At 38.7% G+C, this 18,744-nt stretch overlaps 1 protein-coding gene across 1 annotated transcript in view; it reads left to right on the top strand.

Annotated features, from left to right (window-relative positions):
- Invadolysin (leishmanolysin-like peptidase, invadolysin) overlaps positions 1-18,744 on the top strand; it is a 133,105-nt gene that overhangs the window by 102,033 nt on the left and 12,328 nt on the right. The window contains exons 2-3 of the mRNA XM_073961287.1: positions 6,434-6,645; positions 16,703-16,733. Of these exons, the coding sequence (XP_073817388.1) occupies positions 6,434-6,645; positions 16,703-16,733 (243 nt within the window). The remainder of the gene's footprint in view (positions 1-6,433; positions 6,646-16,702; positions 16,734-18,744) is intronic.

Raw genomic sequence — 18,744 nt, 5'->3', positions numbered from 1 at the left:
ATATCTACCAGATATAGATCAGGTCTCCCTTAAAGAATCACACAACTTCATAACCTCTGACCGATCTGCTTTTCTGAACCATGGAAAAGCTGATTGGCAAGGGTTCAAAGAATTTCATTCCCATTCCCTTAGATCCTCGGGTAGCTGAGATAATTTCCCGGACATTATCACAGCTATAGTAACTCGCTACATACCTGCTGGTTGAATATTCAAAATTGGACCCCATTTCTCAACATGATGAACTTTGTCGTACAAAGATTCGAGAACCAGAAGAGTTAGGAAGCTTATTCTTCAAGTCAACAGGATAGTGGGCGAGCATGAGCGGAAATGAAGGTTAATAGAACGGGTGTTACTTTCAACGGCGTGACAGATCGGAAGAGCCGCGCGTGTTATTTTAGCACGGCAGTTTATAGAGCACTCCGACAGTGATACGACGAAGAGGAGTAAGATATACCCTCTGTGCTATGCTAAGAGCCCTCTAAGCCGAGGTACCACCACAATTTACGATGAGTGATGTTGTAGAAGTCACCAGAAACGCGATATCATCCAAAGCATTGGTCCCACGCAGAATGTTAATGGTAATACTTAAGCAACTGGATGAAGCCGGAGTTAAGTATCTGCCAAGGGTATTAAATTTTTCGTTAACTACCCTTATTGTACCAGAAGCTTGATAATTTGGCTAGAAGGTCCTGCTACTGAAGTCAGGCGGATGCAAACATAGGGGCCAATTTCCCATCTGTCAACAGCAGAGCTACATATACTCGCTCGAATTCCACTCGCGAGTGAAACTCTTCCCGAATTCGAGCAAGTTGAGCGGGGCAACTTGCCCCTTCCCCCAACAACAAATACAAACATACTCCACCCCCAAATAAACTTGCCCTAACCCCACCAAAAAAATTACCACCTCCCCCCATATTTTCAATCGCGAGTAAATCGGAGCTTTGGTCGACAGTAGCAAAGATCCTAGAGGCACTACTCCTCCCTATAATGAGTAGCAGTTTCCCAGTAGCCCAACATTAGTATGGCTTCCGGAAAATGCACAGTACCATAACAACATTCCATGCCATATCCACACATATCAGTCGATGACTGAACAGGTGGTGCGACAAAACTGTAATGGTGTCTCTTGACCAAACGTTTCCGTAGGCTGAAGGGAGTCTTATATATGTCCTCGAACAGGTTGGCATTGTTGACGGGCCAAGCTGTTCGAGGATATAAAAAAGACTCCCTTCAGCCTACGGATTATTGGACTATATTGGCATCGGATCTACATAGCTGACGTGCAGTGCTTTCATCTGAGGAATATGACAATATCGCAACTAAATCCACCGCCAAACTGTTCACCGGCAAATGTTTACCTGGGATGAGCCTCTTGAAACGAGGCTCTCTCCGAACATATTAGTCGATGATGCCCTTATTCCGACCAAGATCAAGATATTGGATGTATAATATATCCGAACGAACATAATTGCGTCCATACAACAACAACCACTGATGAACACAACAATTTACGAATTGAGTTTCCTACTTATCAGTAATTTTGCCAATCACAATATTTTTTCCAAGGCCCAAGAAGGTCCACATATATCAAACAACCACCCTGAAAAAAAATTAGAAATTTTCGCCTGAGTGCAGTTCAAGGATCGTTTTGAAATGTTTTCCGAATATAGTGCTTGTGGTACTGATTATAACTATATATATTTTTTGTGTTCAAGTCCACACTTTCTGACATAATGACTCGAAAATTCAACTTCGACCAAAAAATACCTGGTGTACACGGTAAAAACTATCGCATGTCTGACGGTCCAATTTTTCACATCGTAATATTTCTCTAAAACTTAAATTAAGTTCAAAGAAGGACTATATCGGATAACTCCTTCTTTTAAGTACCTTCTCCCCAAAACTTCTACGCTTTAATCCAGTTTAAGGCCACTTCTCGGGTCGTATTGAAATTTTACAAAACATGACTACGAGGATATATTTTTATACCCTCAGCATTTATACTGACGAGGTTATATACACTTACATACGGGGAAAATGTGCCCCATCGAAATAATGGTTTTAGACCCCAAGAATGTTTGGACGAAATGGGTCTCCGACAATTTGGAGTTGATTTTGCCATGTCCGTCCGTCTGTCTGTCTGGCTGGAGCGCACGATAACTCTCGAAAGGATGAACCGATTTGGCCCAAAAGTTTGGACCTTTCGCAATATTTTGTCCAAACTTAGTTTAAGTTCGAAGATGGGTTATATCGGTCCACTCCTTCCGGTACCTCCCCCTCAAAAGTTCAAAAATGTTCGGAAAAATTGTGCGCACGATAACTCTTGATGGGAGTGACCGATTTGGTCCATGCTTTACACATCCTAATATATCTACCAGATATAGATCAGGTTCGAATATGGACTATATTTGTCCACTCCTTCGAATCACTTTAGTTTTTGTTGAAGCAACTAGGGGCAAGTCCATACTTCTTGAGAAAACAGCCCGAAAGATGTAAAAGATCTCTATGGCACCATATGTGGTGGCTGGAGAGCGCGATAGCTCTCGAACTGATCAACCGATTTGGTTCAAAATTTGGCTTTCATGATTTTTGTCCATACTTAATTTCAGTTCGAAGATGGGCAATACCACCGGTACTTTCCCCCAATATTTACAAAAATATCACAAAAATGGTATGCACGATATCTCCTGAACGGGAGAACTAATTTGGTTCAAACTTTGGGCCTCTTCTAATATTTTGTCCAAATTTAGTTTAACTTCTAAAATGGTCGGTCTTCTCCCCACAAAATTTCAACATTAGTGTCGAAGTGCAGTTTAGGGTCTGTTCGAAGATCCTTTGGAGATGTTTACCGATGCTGTTCGTTGTGGTCCTGTTTACAGCGATATGTTTTCCGTGGACAAGTCCATACGGGTCCAAAAGTTATACGATGACCCACTGAAATGACGATATCTATCGAAAAGATATGACTCCCAAAAAAGATCCACTTCCGTAATGGACTATGTCGGTTCATTCCTTCAAGTACCTTCTCCGCAACACTTTTGAACTTTAATCCTAATTCACATTTTTGTCGGCAAGTTCAAATGTCCAACAAGTGCCACAAAATTCTGAAAAGACCTTAAATACATTCGATCTGTCCGTAGATGAATGCTTCAATTTACATAGGTTGAGGGTATATCTCTGTCGGCAAAGCCGACTGATACTTTTTTACTTGTTTCTAGGGGAAAACAGTACTTCCTGAGCCCGAGATGCCCCCTACAGTTAAGCTAAGGTTCATTCTGCACATACACAAAGAGAAGGTAAAGAAGAACAAAACAACGAAATTAATTTAAGATGTTACTTGACTCTCCATTTAGCTATTATTTTCAGCAAAACATCTGGGTCCATCAACTTGGGCAAGCGTGGTATTGATGTTAAGCCTTCAACTCTAGCTAGAGAATGAGAGCGATTTTATTGAAATTTCGATTTACTTAAGTGCTTAGGATGAGACGCGAATAGTATTAGTTGTACAAAATGGCATTAATATCAAAGATGTAATTAATTGTACTATTTACAAAATATGTACATGGTTGCATTTTTAGCTGTTAAATTCAAATATTTAAGCATATGTTTCGTAATATTCATTGAATTAGTGAAAACGTATACGTAAAGTATTAAAATAAAATATGTACATAAGATAAATTCTAATAATAAAAGTTGATCCGCTTCAGTCTCCCCCTTCTGATGCTCCAATCGTCCCGATTAAGCATCAGAAACAATGAGTTGTTGAATCTGCTGCGGTAAACTGCATGATTTTTATGGGTTGTTGAATCGGGTATGTCCTCAATAGCACTGCAATAATGATGTGTAGAGGAAGTTGTTGTTGCATTTCCAAACTATGTATCGGACTGTCATCGAAATCTCCCCCTGGAGTAAAGCTGCGCAAGTCTTGTTGGCTCTCCAAACAAGCTGGTAAACTCCTCATAGTCTCCTTCTAGAGTTATTTTGCTCCACGAATTGTTGGTTCTCCAAACAACCTGGTAAAACTCGTCGGAAAAAGCTATGATAGGTAAAGGTCATCGGTTGGCAGTCAACAGAATCTTGAATAACAACTGCGAATCTTCTGGCTGCTAAGGTTGTCCAAATACAGTGATAATCTCTTCAACAGTAAGTACACAGTTACAATTGTCACAAATTGCCTGGATAAACATCTTTCTGCTGGGATCTTCTAATATTCGCGTTATTGATGTTCTGCTTGTAAACACAATATGCACGACAAACACAGCAAGCGTTGATTTTCTCGGCTGAACGTTACGCACATTTTGAGCTGATGTGTGCGGACGTTGTTGTTCTTGCTTGATGTGCGTCGGTTCACCATTGTACGTCTTCTTCTTGATGTTTTGTGTGTGGTTGTTGTAGTACATCATCACAATGTTGTTTTTCAACCCTCATTTTCATACAGATGAATGTGCCTGCGTCGTCTTTGCTGCTTGCATTCATACTTGTACGTAAATGTGTTTTTGATCAATGCCTTTGCTTGATCGAAGGAGTTGACGTTCTTGTTTACGCCAATCCACAAATTTGCTGCGTAATCCGGATGATTGTCGATGGATGTTGTTCAAAACTGATACACAACAGAGACATCTCTATGTTTCTGGGATCGCCTAGTACAAAACGCATGGGATTGCCTTCATAACGCATTGCCTGGATAAGTTTTGTAAACTGTGCCAACTGATCTTCACCAGATACGTACGCTTCGCATTCAATGTTGTTGTTGTTCTCGGCTGTTGATGATAGAGTGGTCGTGTTACATGGCCACGAGTTGGGCGTCAATAAAGAAGAACAAAACAACGAAATTAATTTAAGATGTTACTTGACTCTCCATTTAGCTATTATTTTCAGCAAAACATCTGGGTCCATCAACTTGGGCAAGCGTGGTATTGATGTTAAGCCTTCAACTCTAGCTAGAGAATGAGAGCGATTTTATTGAAATTTCGATTTACTTAAGTGCTTAGGATGAGACGCGAATAGTATTAGTTGTACAAAATGGCATTAATATCAAAGATGTAATTAATTGTACTATTTACAAAATATGTACATGGTTGCATTTTTAGCTGTTAAATTCAAATATTTAAGCATATGTTTCGTAATATTCATTGAATTAGTGAAAACGTATACGTAAAGTATTAAAATAAAATATGTACATAAGATAAATTCTAATAATAAAAGTTGATCCGCTTCAAAGGAATATTTTTAAAATAATCATATTATGAGAAAAAAATGTATATTGTAAATATATAAATATGTGTATTGTTGGAGCAATTATACATTTTGTGTCATTATGGTGTTTGACGCAATATATATATAGTTGGTTCAACAATATATATATTTGATCTCAGAATATGATTGCTTTCACAATACTCCACCTATGTGAGTAGTCTTTCTGATCTCTACTACCGCCATAATTATACCCTACACCACACTGTGGTAAGGGGTATTATATCTTTGTGCATTTGTATGTAACATGCATAAGGAAAAGAGATAGACCCACTTTCTGAGTCGATTTATGCATGTCTGTCCGTCCGTTCGCAACGTACAGGTCGCATTTATTGTCCGATTCAGCTGAATTTGGCGATATCATTTTTTTAGCCATGGGAAGAAAGCAATTGCTTTCGGTGAAAAACGGTTCAGATTTGGATATAGCTCCCATATATATTTTTGACATATTTCACGTATTTGCTCCACCAAACACGCTATATATGTCCGATTTCGATGAATATTGGAATGTGTGACTGAATTCGGTCAAGAAATAAATGTGATAAATTACATCGAAATCAATTCAGATTTGGATATAGCTCTCATATATATGTTCGGCCGATTTGAGGAATGTGTGTGACTGAATTCGATCAAGAAATAAATGTGCCAAATTACATCGAAATCAGTTCAGATTTGGATATAGCTCTCATAAATATGTACGGCCGATTTGAGGTATTTGATGCACAAATTTCCAATCTGTCCAATTTTGATGAAATTTGCAATGTGTGACAGAATTTGGTCTAGAAATAAGAGTGCCAAGTTCTATCGAAATCGGTTCCGATTTAGATATAGCTCCCATATATATTTTTTTTCATATTCACAGTGGTGTAGGGTATCATAAATCGGCCCCGACTTTGATCCTTTCCTTACTGGATTTATCCTCATATTCGTGTAGACTGTGTTGATTACGAGTTTTTGTATAGTCATAGGGTATTATCTTTTGGCAAAGACGACTGATTTCTTTTTCTCTTTTTTAATGTTCAAGGTGTATTACTGTGATTAAGGCATTTCTCCAGTTCCTTTCTATGTCGTAAAAATTAATTCCATTTAGTCATCTTAAATTTAATTTAATTTTCAAATAATATGAAAATTACTTTAAAATACAATAAATAAAATAAATATCTTCTTATTGTCATTCTAGGTCATACACGGTGTACAAATCGAAACTGTTGAAACTCCAGTGGATGAATTGCAAAATTTACAAACTGAAACCGAAGAAGAATCTTCTGGCAAGGTGACAACAACAGCAGCAGTAACACAATCACACAATCGATCGACAAGAAGTAGAAGTAAACGTAGCATTGAGGAGCGCCCACTACGTATCTCACTTATCTATGATAATTCCGTTATTGGGTAAGTACCTACTTGACGGACTAGTGACCTACCAACCAAGTGACCGACAGTCTACCACAAAACAATTCCACGTATAATTTGTAATGACAGACGATAGACTACGATGACGGCGGCTCAGACATTTGCAACATTTGAAAATGTATTGCTTCAGTGTAGAATTTATGTCAGACTAGTGTACAATTACGTTCTTGTTGAAGTTGCTGTAATCATCAGCTGCCGGCTAGCTAGAGTTCTGTAAACTTAAGCTGTAGAACAGCACATTAAGAATACGACGAAGCAAATGCACGCGTGCAGGTGACACAATAATCCATTTGCAATACGACAAAAGTAACAGTGTTTCTCCCCATATCGTTGTATACTGGTTTGTTTCTCTGTTATTTGCATAGAATATCAATTCAAATCCGAAAAAAATGCAATCTGATTATAAATATTACCGCACACGCAACACATCGTAATTACAACAGAGTGTGGTTATTCTAATCCATTTGTCAGCTGGCTAGCGAGATTGACAGAAATATTCCAAAGAACGTGCTGAAAATGGCTTCCTGTAACGTTAGTAAAGAAAATGCTTGAAATCTTATCAAAATGAAATAAGTTTTCGAAGAATTGAGATTTCCAGATAAATTTATATGAGGTAAACCTTTTTTAAAGAGAAGCAGAAAAACTAAAATCTTTACAAGAACAGTGGGGATGATATGTTCTTAGGAACGGTTTTTAAAATCTCGAAGTTATGCTGCCAAAAGTCCGGTGTTTCTGGACAAAACTGGTTTCAGTTAACCGAAATTTCCAATTTTTTCAAAAACCTTTTTTATGCACTGCACCATACTATGGAGGGTGTGTTACGTTTATCATTCCGTTTGTAACTCCTCGAAATAATCATTTGAGACCCTATAAAGTATATATATTTTTGATCAGCATGCACTTTGACATCGATATAGCCATGTCCGTCCGTCCGTCTGTGGAAATTACTCTAGTATCCACAAAAATGGAGATAATAATAATAATAATAATAATAATAATAATAATAATAATAATAATAATAATAATAATAATAATAATAATTGTTCCACAAACATCCCATAAGGGTCAAGGGAGACTTCTCTCATATCAATGAGTGCACCCCGATTCATATTAGCTCAGTGATATGGGACCTACAGTGTCTAAGACACCACTTTTGTAGAGAAGTTTTACATGGCTGAAATACTCAGGAAATGTCGCCAACATTACTGAGGGGTATTTTGTCACCGTTGAAAAGTGTTTTGATGTTGCCTGGCCGGGGAATCGAACCCACGACCTTATGTGTGCAAGGCGGGTGTGCATACCATTGCACCACGGAGGCACCCACAAAAATGGAGATAGGACGCTGAAATTTTGGGAAGATGCGTCATCTGTTTGCAGGCAGGTTCGATGATGGGCTATACGTATATCGGTCCACGTTTTGGTATTGCGCCCATATAACGGTACCACTCGATTTCAGGTATTTTGACGTTTTTAGTCACATTTTCAAACCGAATTAGCTTTAATTTGACATTTAGGGTTCCTGGTGATCAACAAACTTATATTCCAAAAATTATAGGCATGGTCCATGTTTTGGTATTGCCACCATATAGCGGTACATCCAGATTTACGGTATTTTGAGAATTTTAGCTACAATTTTTAACCGAACTAGCTATAATCTGAAATTTAAGGTTCTCATGAAACTTCTCAAACAAAAATCGTCAACATAGGTCCATGTTTTGGTAAAGCCACCATATAATGGTATCTCCAGATTTTCGGTAATTTGATAATTTTAGCTACAATTTTTAACCGAACTAGCTGCAATTGGACATTTGAGGTTCTCAGTAGCCACGAAACTTTCCACCAAAAATCGCGAACATAGGTCCATGTTTCGTTATACCTCCCGATTTTCGGTACTTTGAGAATTCGGCCCGACCGAACTTAACGTTTGTTACGTGTTCAGTGTTAATTTTAAACAGAAATAATATTTTCGTAGGTGACAAAATACGTTTTTGAAGTTTCCACAGTAAACTTGTAGATGGTTGTGGGGTAGGTATCATAAACAATGGGCCAACCAGAAACAAATGAAAGTATCAGTCAGCTGTACTGACGGAGTTATAACCTCAGCCTCTAACCAAAAATGTAGCGAACTGGAAATATTAAATGAAGTAAAACTATGTTTGGGAAAGTAGAAAGCAAAGGAGAAGGGAGAAGGGAGAGAGGAGAAACGTCTTTTCCGCAGGAAAAAGAGAGAGATGGAAAAGCGGGAGTGTGAAAAAATCGATATGTACAGGAGCCAGAATGAAGTCCGAAAATTCTACCAAAGAGTGAAGCATCAAACTGATGGCTTTGGTACAGGCACCTCCTCCTGTAGAGACCAGCAAGGTAGTTTGGTAACTGACACAGATAGTGTGCTCAGGATATGGAAAGAGCATTTTTCAAACCTGTTGGTATCCAGCGAAGACGACGAAGATACCACAGATCCAATCCCAGAAGATGGTATTGAATGTATACCGCCCAGCCAAGATGAGGTAAAGACAGCAATAAATCGGCTGAAGAATAATAAGGCAGCAGGAGCCGATGGCTTACCAGCCGAGCTGTTCAAAACCGTAGGCGACACGCTGATAAGGTGTATTCATTAGCTAGTTAGCACCATCTGGCAGGAAGAACGAGTACCCGACGATTGGAACCTGAGTATCCTGTGTCCCGTCTATAAGATAGGAGATAAGACTGTATGCTCTAACTATAGGGGCATAAGTCTACTCCCGATTGCCTACAAGATCGTGTCAGGGATATTGTGCGAAGGACTAAAGCCTATGGTCAACGAGATAATTGTGTCATACCAATGCGGCTTTAGACCTGGCAAGTCCACCATTGACCACATATTACCTTGCGGCAAATCCTGGAGAAGACCCAAGAGATGCAGATCGACACCTACCACCTTTTTGTCGATTATAAAGCAGCCTTCGACAGCCCACTACGTTCAAAGGTATTCCAGGTCATGTCTGAATTTGGTATCCCCGCAAAGCTCATTCGGCTTTGTAAAATGACTTTATCTGACACGAGATCCTCAGTTAAAATAGGAAAGAACCTCTCCGAAGAATTTTGTACCAAAAGAGGTTTCAGGTAATGAGGCAGCCTCTCGTGTGATCTCTTCAACATCCTGCTGGAAAAGGTTATTCGAGAGGCAAACGTCAAAAGAAGTGGCACAATCTACACCAATAGCCACATGTTACTTGCTTATGCTGATGATATAGACATCATGGGACGATCAGTAAAAGAAGTGCCAGGTACCTTTATGAAGGTTGAAGGTGAACCTGCTAAAGTGGGTCTGGCGGTAAACGGCGGGAAGACTAAGTTGATGGTGTCGACGCGCAATGCGTCCATAGAGATCGGGCCAACTGTTGACGTTGGTTCCTATAATTTTGAGGTAGTAAAAGACTTCGTCTACCTCGGCACCGAAGTAAACACAACTAACGACATCAGTTGTGAAATAAAAAGACGAATTGTATTGGCAAATAGATGCTACTTTGGCTCAACTAAGCAGTTTAAAAACAAAGCCACATCTCGTCAAACAAAAATAACGCTTTACAAAACACTGATACTACCCGTGCTGATGTATGGTTCCGAAGCCTGGGTACTTGCGCAAGCAGATAAGGCAGTGCTTGGTGTGTTTGAGAGAAAAATTCTTCGAAAGATCTACGGACCAATCTGCGTTGACGGTGAATATCGACGTCGCATGAACCACGAGCTGTATCTGCTATACAACGACATCAATATAGTTAAACGTATTGAGATGCAACGATTGCGTTGGCTAGGCCATATCATAAGAATGAGCGATGATGAACCCGCTAAAAAGGCGTATAAATAATAGCCGCTTGACGGTGCACGCAGAATTGGCAGGCCAAAGAATAGATGTCGCAAACCAGTGGATGTAGAGATGACAAGGCGCGGTATTCCAGAAAGAGAAGCAATAGACAGAGAGAAATGAAGATCTTTTCTTAGTTCGGCCTATAGAACAAATGTTCTGTAATGGGTCAGCTAAGTAAGTAAGTATTAGCTTTAATTTCACATTTAGGATTCCTGGTAATCAACCAACTTATATTACAAAAATTATGGGCATGATGGTCCATGTTTTGGTATAGCCACCATACAGCGGTACATCCAGATTTACGGTATTTTGAGAATTTTAGCTAAAATTTTTAACCGAACTAGCTATAATCTGACATTTACGGTTCTCAGTGGTCATGAAACTTCTCCACCGAAAATCGTCAACATAGGTCCATTTTTGGTATAGCCCCCATATAACACTGTGCAACAATTTTAAGGTCATCTTGTCCAAACAATTCGAACTGAGGATTTTTTGAAAGTACAGACCCAAACAACAAGAAACCATAGTTGGGTTTTGTTGTGTCAGATCCATGGTTAAATATTGAGTTTTTAATGAAATTCGGGGCTATATCTCTGAAATCAATGCGAATCTTCTTCTAACCTCTGAAGCAAATTTGTAGATGAGGACAAGAGTAAAATATTTGGAGAAAAAACTACATTTATTGCCTCAAATTTCAAAATATATGCAAAAATTCCACAATTTTTATACATTTCGCACCGTATCTCCAAAATCGTTAATTTTTTCTGAATATTTTCTCTTGGAAAAATATTCCCCGGAATGTAATACACAACTCTTCAGAACATGTCATTGTTGAAAAATGCCTCTAGCCGTTGTTTTCAGTACATTTTTCAACGACGATTTAATAAAAATGACAATAATGTAGTGAAATCCGAAACGCGAGAATAAACTGTTGGTGTGAACTGTGTTTGAAATACGTGTTGTAAAAGATATGATGCAAAATACCGCCGAAACAACATGAAGTAAGCATTTTAGAGTTTCAGAATGTTCTAAAGAATTGTTGAGAACTATATTTGGATGATTTTTGCAAAAGGTTATTTGGTTCAACTACTAATAGTTTAGCCGATACTGACCAGAATTTCAGCAATTATGCAAAATTTTCTGTATTTTATAGATTTTGATGCCCTTTTTCTTATGTGATTTCTTCAAAAGATAATTTCTACTAGTTTAGGGCTACAATATTGCTAAAGACAGCAAGGCCAAATTCCTATTCGTTTCTGAGATAAAGGCCTGATAAATGCAAAAAAGTGTAGATTTAGCCCGGTTTAGATGAGGCCTTAAAATCCGAAGTGGATCTGACAGGGCGAAACCCTACTAGGGTTATTGTTGTCTAAATGTGTACTTTCAAAAATTGCATACTAGAAGTTGTTTGCATTTTCAGTGTTGCATAGTGTAACGGTACCTCCAGATTTTCGGTATTTTGATGATTTTAGCTACAATTTTTAACCGAACTAGCTGCAATTGGACATTTGAGGTTCTCAGTAGCCACGAAATCGTTAACATGGGACCATCAGAAATCGTTAACATGGGACCGTGTTTTGGTAAAGCTCCCATATAACGGCACCTCCCGATTTTCGGTATTTTGAGGATTTTAGCTACAATTGTTAACCGAACTAGCTTTAATTTGACATTTGAGGTTCTCTGTGGTCACGAAACTTCTCCATCAAAAATCGAACTAGCTGTAATTTGACATTTGAATTTTCAGTGGTAACGAAACTTCTTCACTAAAAATCGTAATTTGACTTTTGAGGTTCCCTACAGTTATTAAACTTGTCCACCAAAAATTGCAAAGATAGGTAGACAATTTGATATAGCCCCGTAGGTGGTACCTTTCACCTAGCTGAACATATTTTTTACATTAAATTATATAATTTAGGCATTTGGGGTATCCAGTGCAAATATATTTACTGGAGTCGATTGAAAACAGTCGAATTGGGCCAATTTAAAAAAAATGGTGAACAGTCAAATTTAGAATGTCGATTTTTAACAAAAAATGGGCCGTTTTTGAGCATTAATTGGTGAAAAAAATTAAGGAAAATTCTCTTATTTAAAGACAAAATTTTGATGTATTCAATAAGCCCACAACAACAAATGAAGACTTAACACCAAATTTCAATCATTTTGGATGGATAATGGACTTAAACCCTCAAAATACCGAAAATCGGGCGGTACCGTTCCATTGGGGCTATATCAAAACGAGGACCTATGTATGTCCATAATATTTATAGAGAAAGTTTTTATGTCAATTGAGAATCCTGCCCCTCAAAATTCAGCCAATTTGGGGTCTTTATCAAAACGTGGACCGACCTTCCCAATTTTTTGCCTTCGACATTGTCAGCCAATAAGTTTATGAACTCGCGACGCACAATATTTCAGAAATCGATTTTACTTGTAAAAACCCCAATTTTTTTGTAGTCACCGATTGTCATTTTACATATGGGATTCGATAATAAACATATTGAAACTAAGGAAACCAAACAATTATGTCAAAATATTGGAAGATGTAGGCGTGGTGTGCTCCTAAAAACGAATTTTTTTCCCAATTTTTGAAAATTGTTTAAATTTCTGGAGAAAGAAATAGCTATTTCTCGGAAACTATAACAGATATTGAGTTTCAATAAATAACCGTAACGTTTACACGAAGTGAGCTATTTTATTTTTCCTCAGGTACTAAATTTCAGTGAAATTCATCTTTATTGGACTAAAAATTTTTATTTTTGGGAACAGCTTGGAACAAAGTTTCGTTTTCGCAGAATGATGTCCGATAGTGTCCTCTTTCAGCTTACATATACTTTTGTGCCGTCCAGTTCCGTCCGTTTACCAACTTTTTAAATTTTTTGAAATTACATGGTTAAAATTTGTGTTTTTTCCATACCGTTCCCCATATAAATTATAGCTTTTTTATACGAATGGACATTTTTTATGCCCTCAGCATTTATGCTAACGAGGTTATATACACTTGCATACTGGCAAAATGTGTCTCATCGAAATAATGGTTATATACCCCAAGTATATTTGGACGAAATCCGTTTCAGACAATTTGGAGTTGATTTAGCCATGTCCGTCTGTCTGGCTGGCTGGCGGGAGCGCACTATAACGCTCGAACGGACCAACCGATTCTGTCCAACATTTGTCTTTCGTAATATTTTGTCCAAACTTAGTTTAAGTTCGAAGATGGGTTATATCGGTCCATTTCTTTCATTACCTCCCCCACAAAAGTTCGAAAATGTTCGGAACATTTGTGCGCACTGGAGTAACCGATTTTGCCCATACTTTGCACATAGTGAAATTTCTACCAGACTTAGTTAAGTTTGCAATATGGACTCAATCGGTCCACTCCTTCGGGTTCCTCCCACACAAAATTTCAGAAAAGTTCAGTTTAGGACCTGATCTCTAATCACTTTGATTTTTGTTGTAACAACTTGTATTCACTGCCCCCATACGGCAGTATAAGTTTCATCAGGGGCAAGTTTATACTTTCTGAGAAAATGGCCTGAAAGTTGCAAAAACCCCTATGACACCGTTTGTAGTGGTTGGAGCGCAAGATAACTCTCGAGTAGATCTGCCGATTCGGTCCAAAATTTGTTCTTCGTAATATTTTGGTTCGATTCCCCGACCAGGCAACACCAAACATTTTTCAACGGTGGCAAAATACCCCTCAGTAATGTTGGCGACATTTCCTGAGTATTTCAGCCTTGAAAAACTTCTCTATAAGTGGTGTCTTAGGACACGCCGTTCGGACTCGGCGATAAACAGTAGGTCCCATATCATTGAGCTAAATATGAATCGGGGTGCACTCATTGATATGAGAGAAGTCTCCCTTGTCCCGTATGGGATGTTGTGGAACAATGTTTTTTTTTAATATTTTGTCCAAACATAGTTAAAGTTCGAAGATAAGCCATATCGGGTCACTCCTGTCGGTATTTCCCCCACAAAAGTTCAAAAATGTTCGGAAAATTTGTGCACACGATAACTCTTGAAGAGAGCAACCGATTTGGTCCATACTTTGCACATCGTGAAATTTCTACCAGACTTAGATGAGGTTGCAATATGGACTCAATCGGTCCACATCTGCCACACAAAATTTCGGATAAGTTCACTTAAAGACTTGTTCTCGAATCACTTTGATTTTTGTTTAAGCACCTTGCATTCGCTGCCAGAATTACGACGGTATTTTTTCAGGGGCAAGTCCATACTTCTTGAAAAACAGCCCGAAAGGTGTTAAAAACCCTATGACACAATTTGTTCCAAAATTTTACCTTCGTTATATTTTCTCCAAACGTAGTTATTTCAGTTCGAAGATGGGCAATATAGGTCCACAACTACCGGTACTTCCCCCAATATTTAAAAAATGCCACTAAAATGCACGATATATCTTGAACGGGGCAACCAATTTGGTCAAAACTTTGTATCTCATAATATTTTTCCAAATTTAGTTTAACTTTTATAATGGTCCTTATCGGTCCTCTCCTTAGGGTAACTCCCACACAAAAGCGCCACATTTGTGTCTAAGTGCAGTTTAGGTTATGTTCGAAGATCCTTTGGAAATGTATACCAATGCTGTTCGTTGTGGACCTGTTAACAGCGATATTATGTTTTCCGTGGACAAGTCCATGCTTCCTGGCATACTGGTCCAAAAGTTACACGATGACCCACTGAAATGTCTAGTCTGCACGATTTCTATCAAAAAGATATCACTCCCAAAATAAGATCCACTTCCATAATGAATTATGTCGGTCCATTCCTTCAAGTACTTCCTCCGCAACACTTTTGTATTTTAATCCTAATCCACATTTTTGTCGGCAAGTTCAAATGTGCCACAAAATTCTGAAAAGACCCTAAATACAGTCGATCTGTCCGTAAATAAAAGTTTAAATTCACATAGGCTCAGGGTATATCTCTGTCGGCAACGTCGACTGATACTTTTTTATTTGTTTTCCAGTGAATACGCATATCCCTCTGAACATTTTTGTTTACATAATTTTAAACTATGCTGTAGTCCAGTAAAAATCTTTGGCTTTATTTAATATTAACAGCCTTATTCCTGATGCTGAATCTATTAATATATAAAAACAATTTTGAAATTAAATACCCAACATTCCGTAAATGAGAATCTGAGGTTATTACACCACCATCGTTCAATTATGAATTCCGTATAACATCATCGGGCAATTTAGCTTTTGTAATTCAATGTAAATAACTATTAAATTTTACTAAATTTTATGGGGCTATTAAGATTTTATTCTGCATAATAGTTTAATCTCCATAAATCTCATCAGATGCTGATGCACAAACTCCATTCATTACAAGTAATAAAGCTTTTTTGTGGTGCTGGTGGTGCATCCATTCATCTTGCAATTAAATCATTTAAAATAATTTAAGACCAGGCCACAATAGCTTCGCTAGTAGCTGGCGAATCAATTCACATGCCTTTTTTATACAAATAGAATAGTTTTGCAAATGAAAATGAAAGAAACGTTTATGATTCCATTTATTGTTGGTCAGATCAACAACCATAACCACTTAGTGGACACAATGGCTGCTGGGCGGACGGACAATAGAGAATATCATCGGTATCAATATCCGACTATCACGAATCAGACTATGAACACCATTTGACTATAATATGGCGTGGCTTCAATTTACAGCATCAATGCAATTAAAAAAGATTTTTATTCGGCGGCAAGGCAAGAAGGGGAAAATGTTCAACGGTTTTTTCTTTCTTCTCATAGAATATTGCGCCGTTCGTTGGCTACTTACTTGCCATTCCAAGGTTAGTGCATGTGCAATTGCAACAAGTTCTATTGGACATTAGAACAACATTGGAAATACAATAACAAAAAAGCATGCAATTCTATGATCACTCAACACTAAATATGACCGGCCATGTAATTGGCCGAGAATTGAGCATTAGAACAAAACTTCTTATTGTCTCGACATTGTAAGCGAACGAAAAACTTGTAGACTTTGACAAAGAACACAACCTCCACAACTACCACCACCTGTACTTCCTACATAAAATAGCCGGCCGGCTCAAAAAAAAAATAATATTGCCAAGAATTTATGAGTTGTTGTAGCACAGGAAATTGAAAATCAACATTTCTAATTTCTTTATTTCATTTTTTCATTCCTTTTTTCTTTTCGTTACAGTTTGGATACCGATAAATTTATTCTAATAAATGTAAGTATAGCTGATATTAGCATAATTTCAAAATTTGTAATCAATTGATTAAGAAATGAAAAACGCGTATAAAAAATATTTTCATAAAAAGTTGATCAATTTCTAATATAAACACTTATATGGAACAAAGATATGGATTACGTTAAAATTTCAAAAGTTTTGCGGGGGAGGTGCCTAAAGGTATGGAGTCATTCCTCTCGATAGGAAACATGGACGTGCCCACGAAAAACATTCTATCGCTGTAAACAGGGCTACTAGGAGTACCTTGGGTAAAAATTTCCAGATGATTCTCGCACAGACCCTTAACCGCACTTAAACAAAAATTTTGCTCATTTGTGTGGGTGGTACCTTAGGGACCCATAGGGCCCACTTTTGAACATAATCTAAGTTTGGACTAAATTGATAGCTCCGTTTATGAGATATTGAGCTTACCATTTTAGCGAAAAGTTTTGAAATTTTGTGGGGGAGGTACCCAATTAGTGGACCGATATGGTCCATCTTAGAAATTGATTTAACCTTGGCAAAATATTTCGATTGCCAAATTTTGGGTCGAATCGGTTTATCCGTTCGAGAGTTACGCTGCGCTCCATCCACAACACATGGTGCCATAGCGGGTTTTTACAGCTTTCAGGCCATTTTCTCAGGAAGTATGGTCTTGCCCGTAAAAAGACTGCAGTACTACTGCGATAGTAGTTATGTTACGATCTTGCGTTGTTCTGGCGCAACAAACAGTCGTCGGAATACGCAGCACCCTGGCAGTCTTTCCAACAACAACAAACGCAGATCCATGCAATCCCACGACAGCAGGTTCTTTGACGTCAGTCGTTGTTGTTGCAATCCCTGTAAATGCAACCTTTCATGGTCATGGCGGTGTTGGAAAACAATCTCCAAAACAACTGCAGCTTACAGCGCTGTGATGGCTACAACCTACTGAGTAAGGATCGCACAAGAAGTGGTGGTGGGGGGATTAGCTTTCCTATTGCACCAGTCTGTTCAAAACAGACCTATATTTTGAACCTGACTCTAATGACCCAAACATGGGGGTAGAAGTCTGGAACTGACGAGGTAGAGTTGCTAAACGTAAACATCCCTCCGATAAATAGCTGTACTCCAGGTTGTAGGTCCAACATTGGCACTCTTTTGGAGCATCATAACCGTCTGTCCTTGTGGGACTTTGTGGCATTCTGCCCTCGGAAACGATCGGAGGTGTACGTTGTGCACGGTCAATGAGGACGCCCCTACCAGAATTAGTGGAAAGCGTCACAGCTCGTCAAATATAACTATCGCGTAATCTGGTCTGACAAATGACATCATCTGGCAACCCATCATTTTACACCCCACAATTGTCTCCATCAACACATCGCCCGATATTATCACCTCTGAACGCTGCACTCTCGCCAATCATGGGTTTGAATGGGTTCACTAATCTCCGTTTCAGAGTTCTGCCAAACCCTTCTGATGTTCGGGTAGCAGAAAGGAAGTTCCGAGACATCATAACTACTGCAGCCGCTCGCCATATACCTGCTGGCCGATACCCAAAGTGACACCAAACATTGAAGTTAACAGGTTGGTCGGAGAGCATAAACGGAAAAAGTGGTTAAATCATCTGAAGAGTTGCAACATTAGAGCCGGTATAAGTGAATTGTGGGCAACGGTTAAATCACTCTCAAACCCTAGAAAGAAGGAGGATAGGACCTCAGTCACGTTTGGCGACGTTACGTTGACTGATCCGAAGAGATGGGCAAGTTATTTCAATCTACAATTTGTCGAGCACCCCGGCAGTGAGAGGGCGAAGAGAAAAGTATAACAACGTCAGTGGTATGGGTTGGGTTTCGTGGTTGGTATGGTTGGCAGGGGTTCCGTAAGCAGCCAGCATGACACTAACCATGCCCATCATCTCCACATGTATTAGACGAGGACTCAACCAGAGGAAGCCTTGTGTGATGGTGGCGTTTGACTTGTCAAAAGCATTTGACACTGTCAAGTACTCCACGCTGTTTGACGACATCGG

This window comes from Musca autumnalis, unplaced genomic scaffold (assembly GCF_047663935.1).
Source record: "Musca autumnalis isolate F117 unplaced genomic scaffold, ASM4766393v1 scaffold_1, whole genome shotgun sequence".
Classification (NCBI taxonomy): Eukaryota; Metazoa; Arthropoda; class Insecta; order Diptera; family Muscidae; genus Musca; species Musca autumnalis.
Note: the sequence above shows the minus strand (reverse complement) of the source record. Positions and strands in the feature narration are given on the sequence as shown.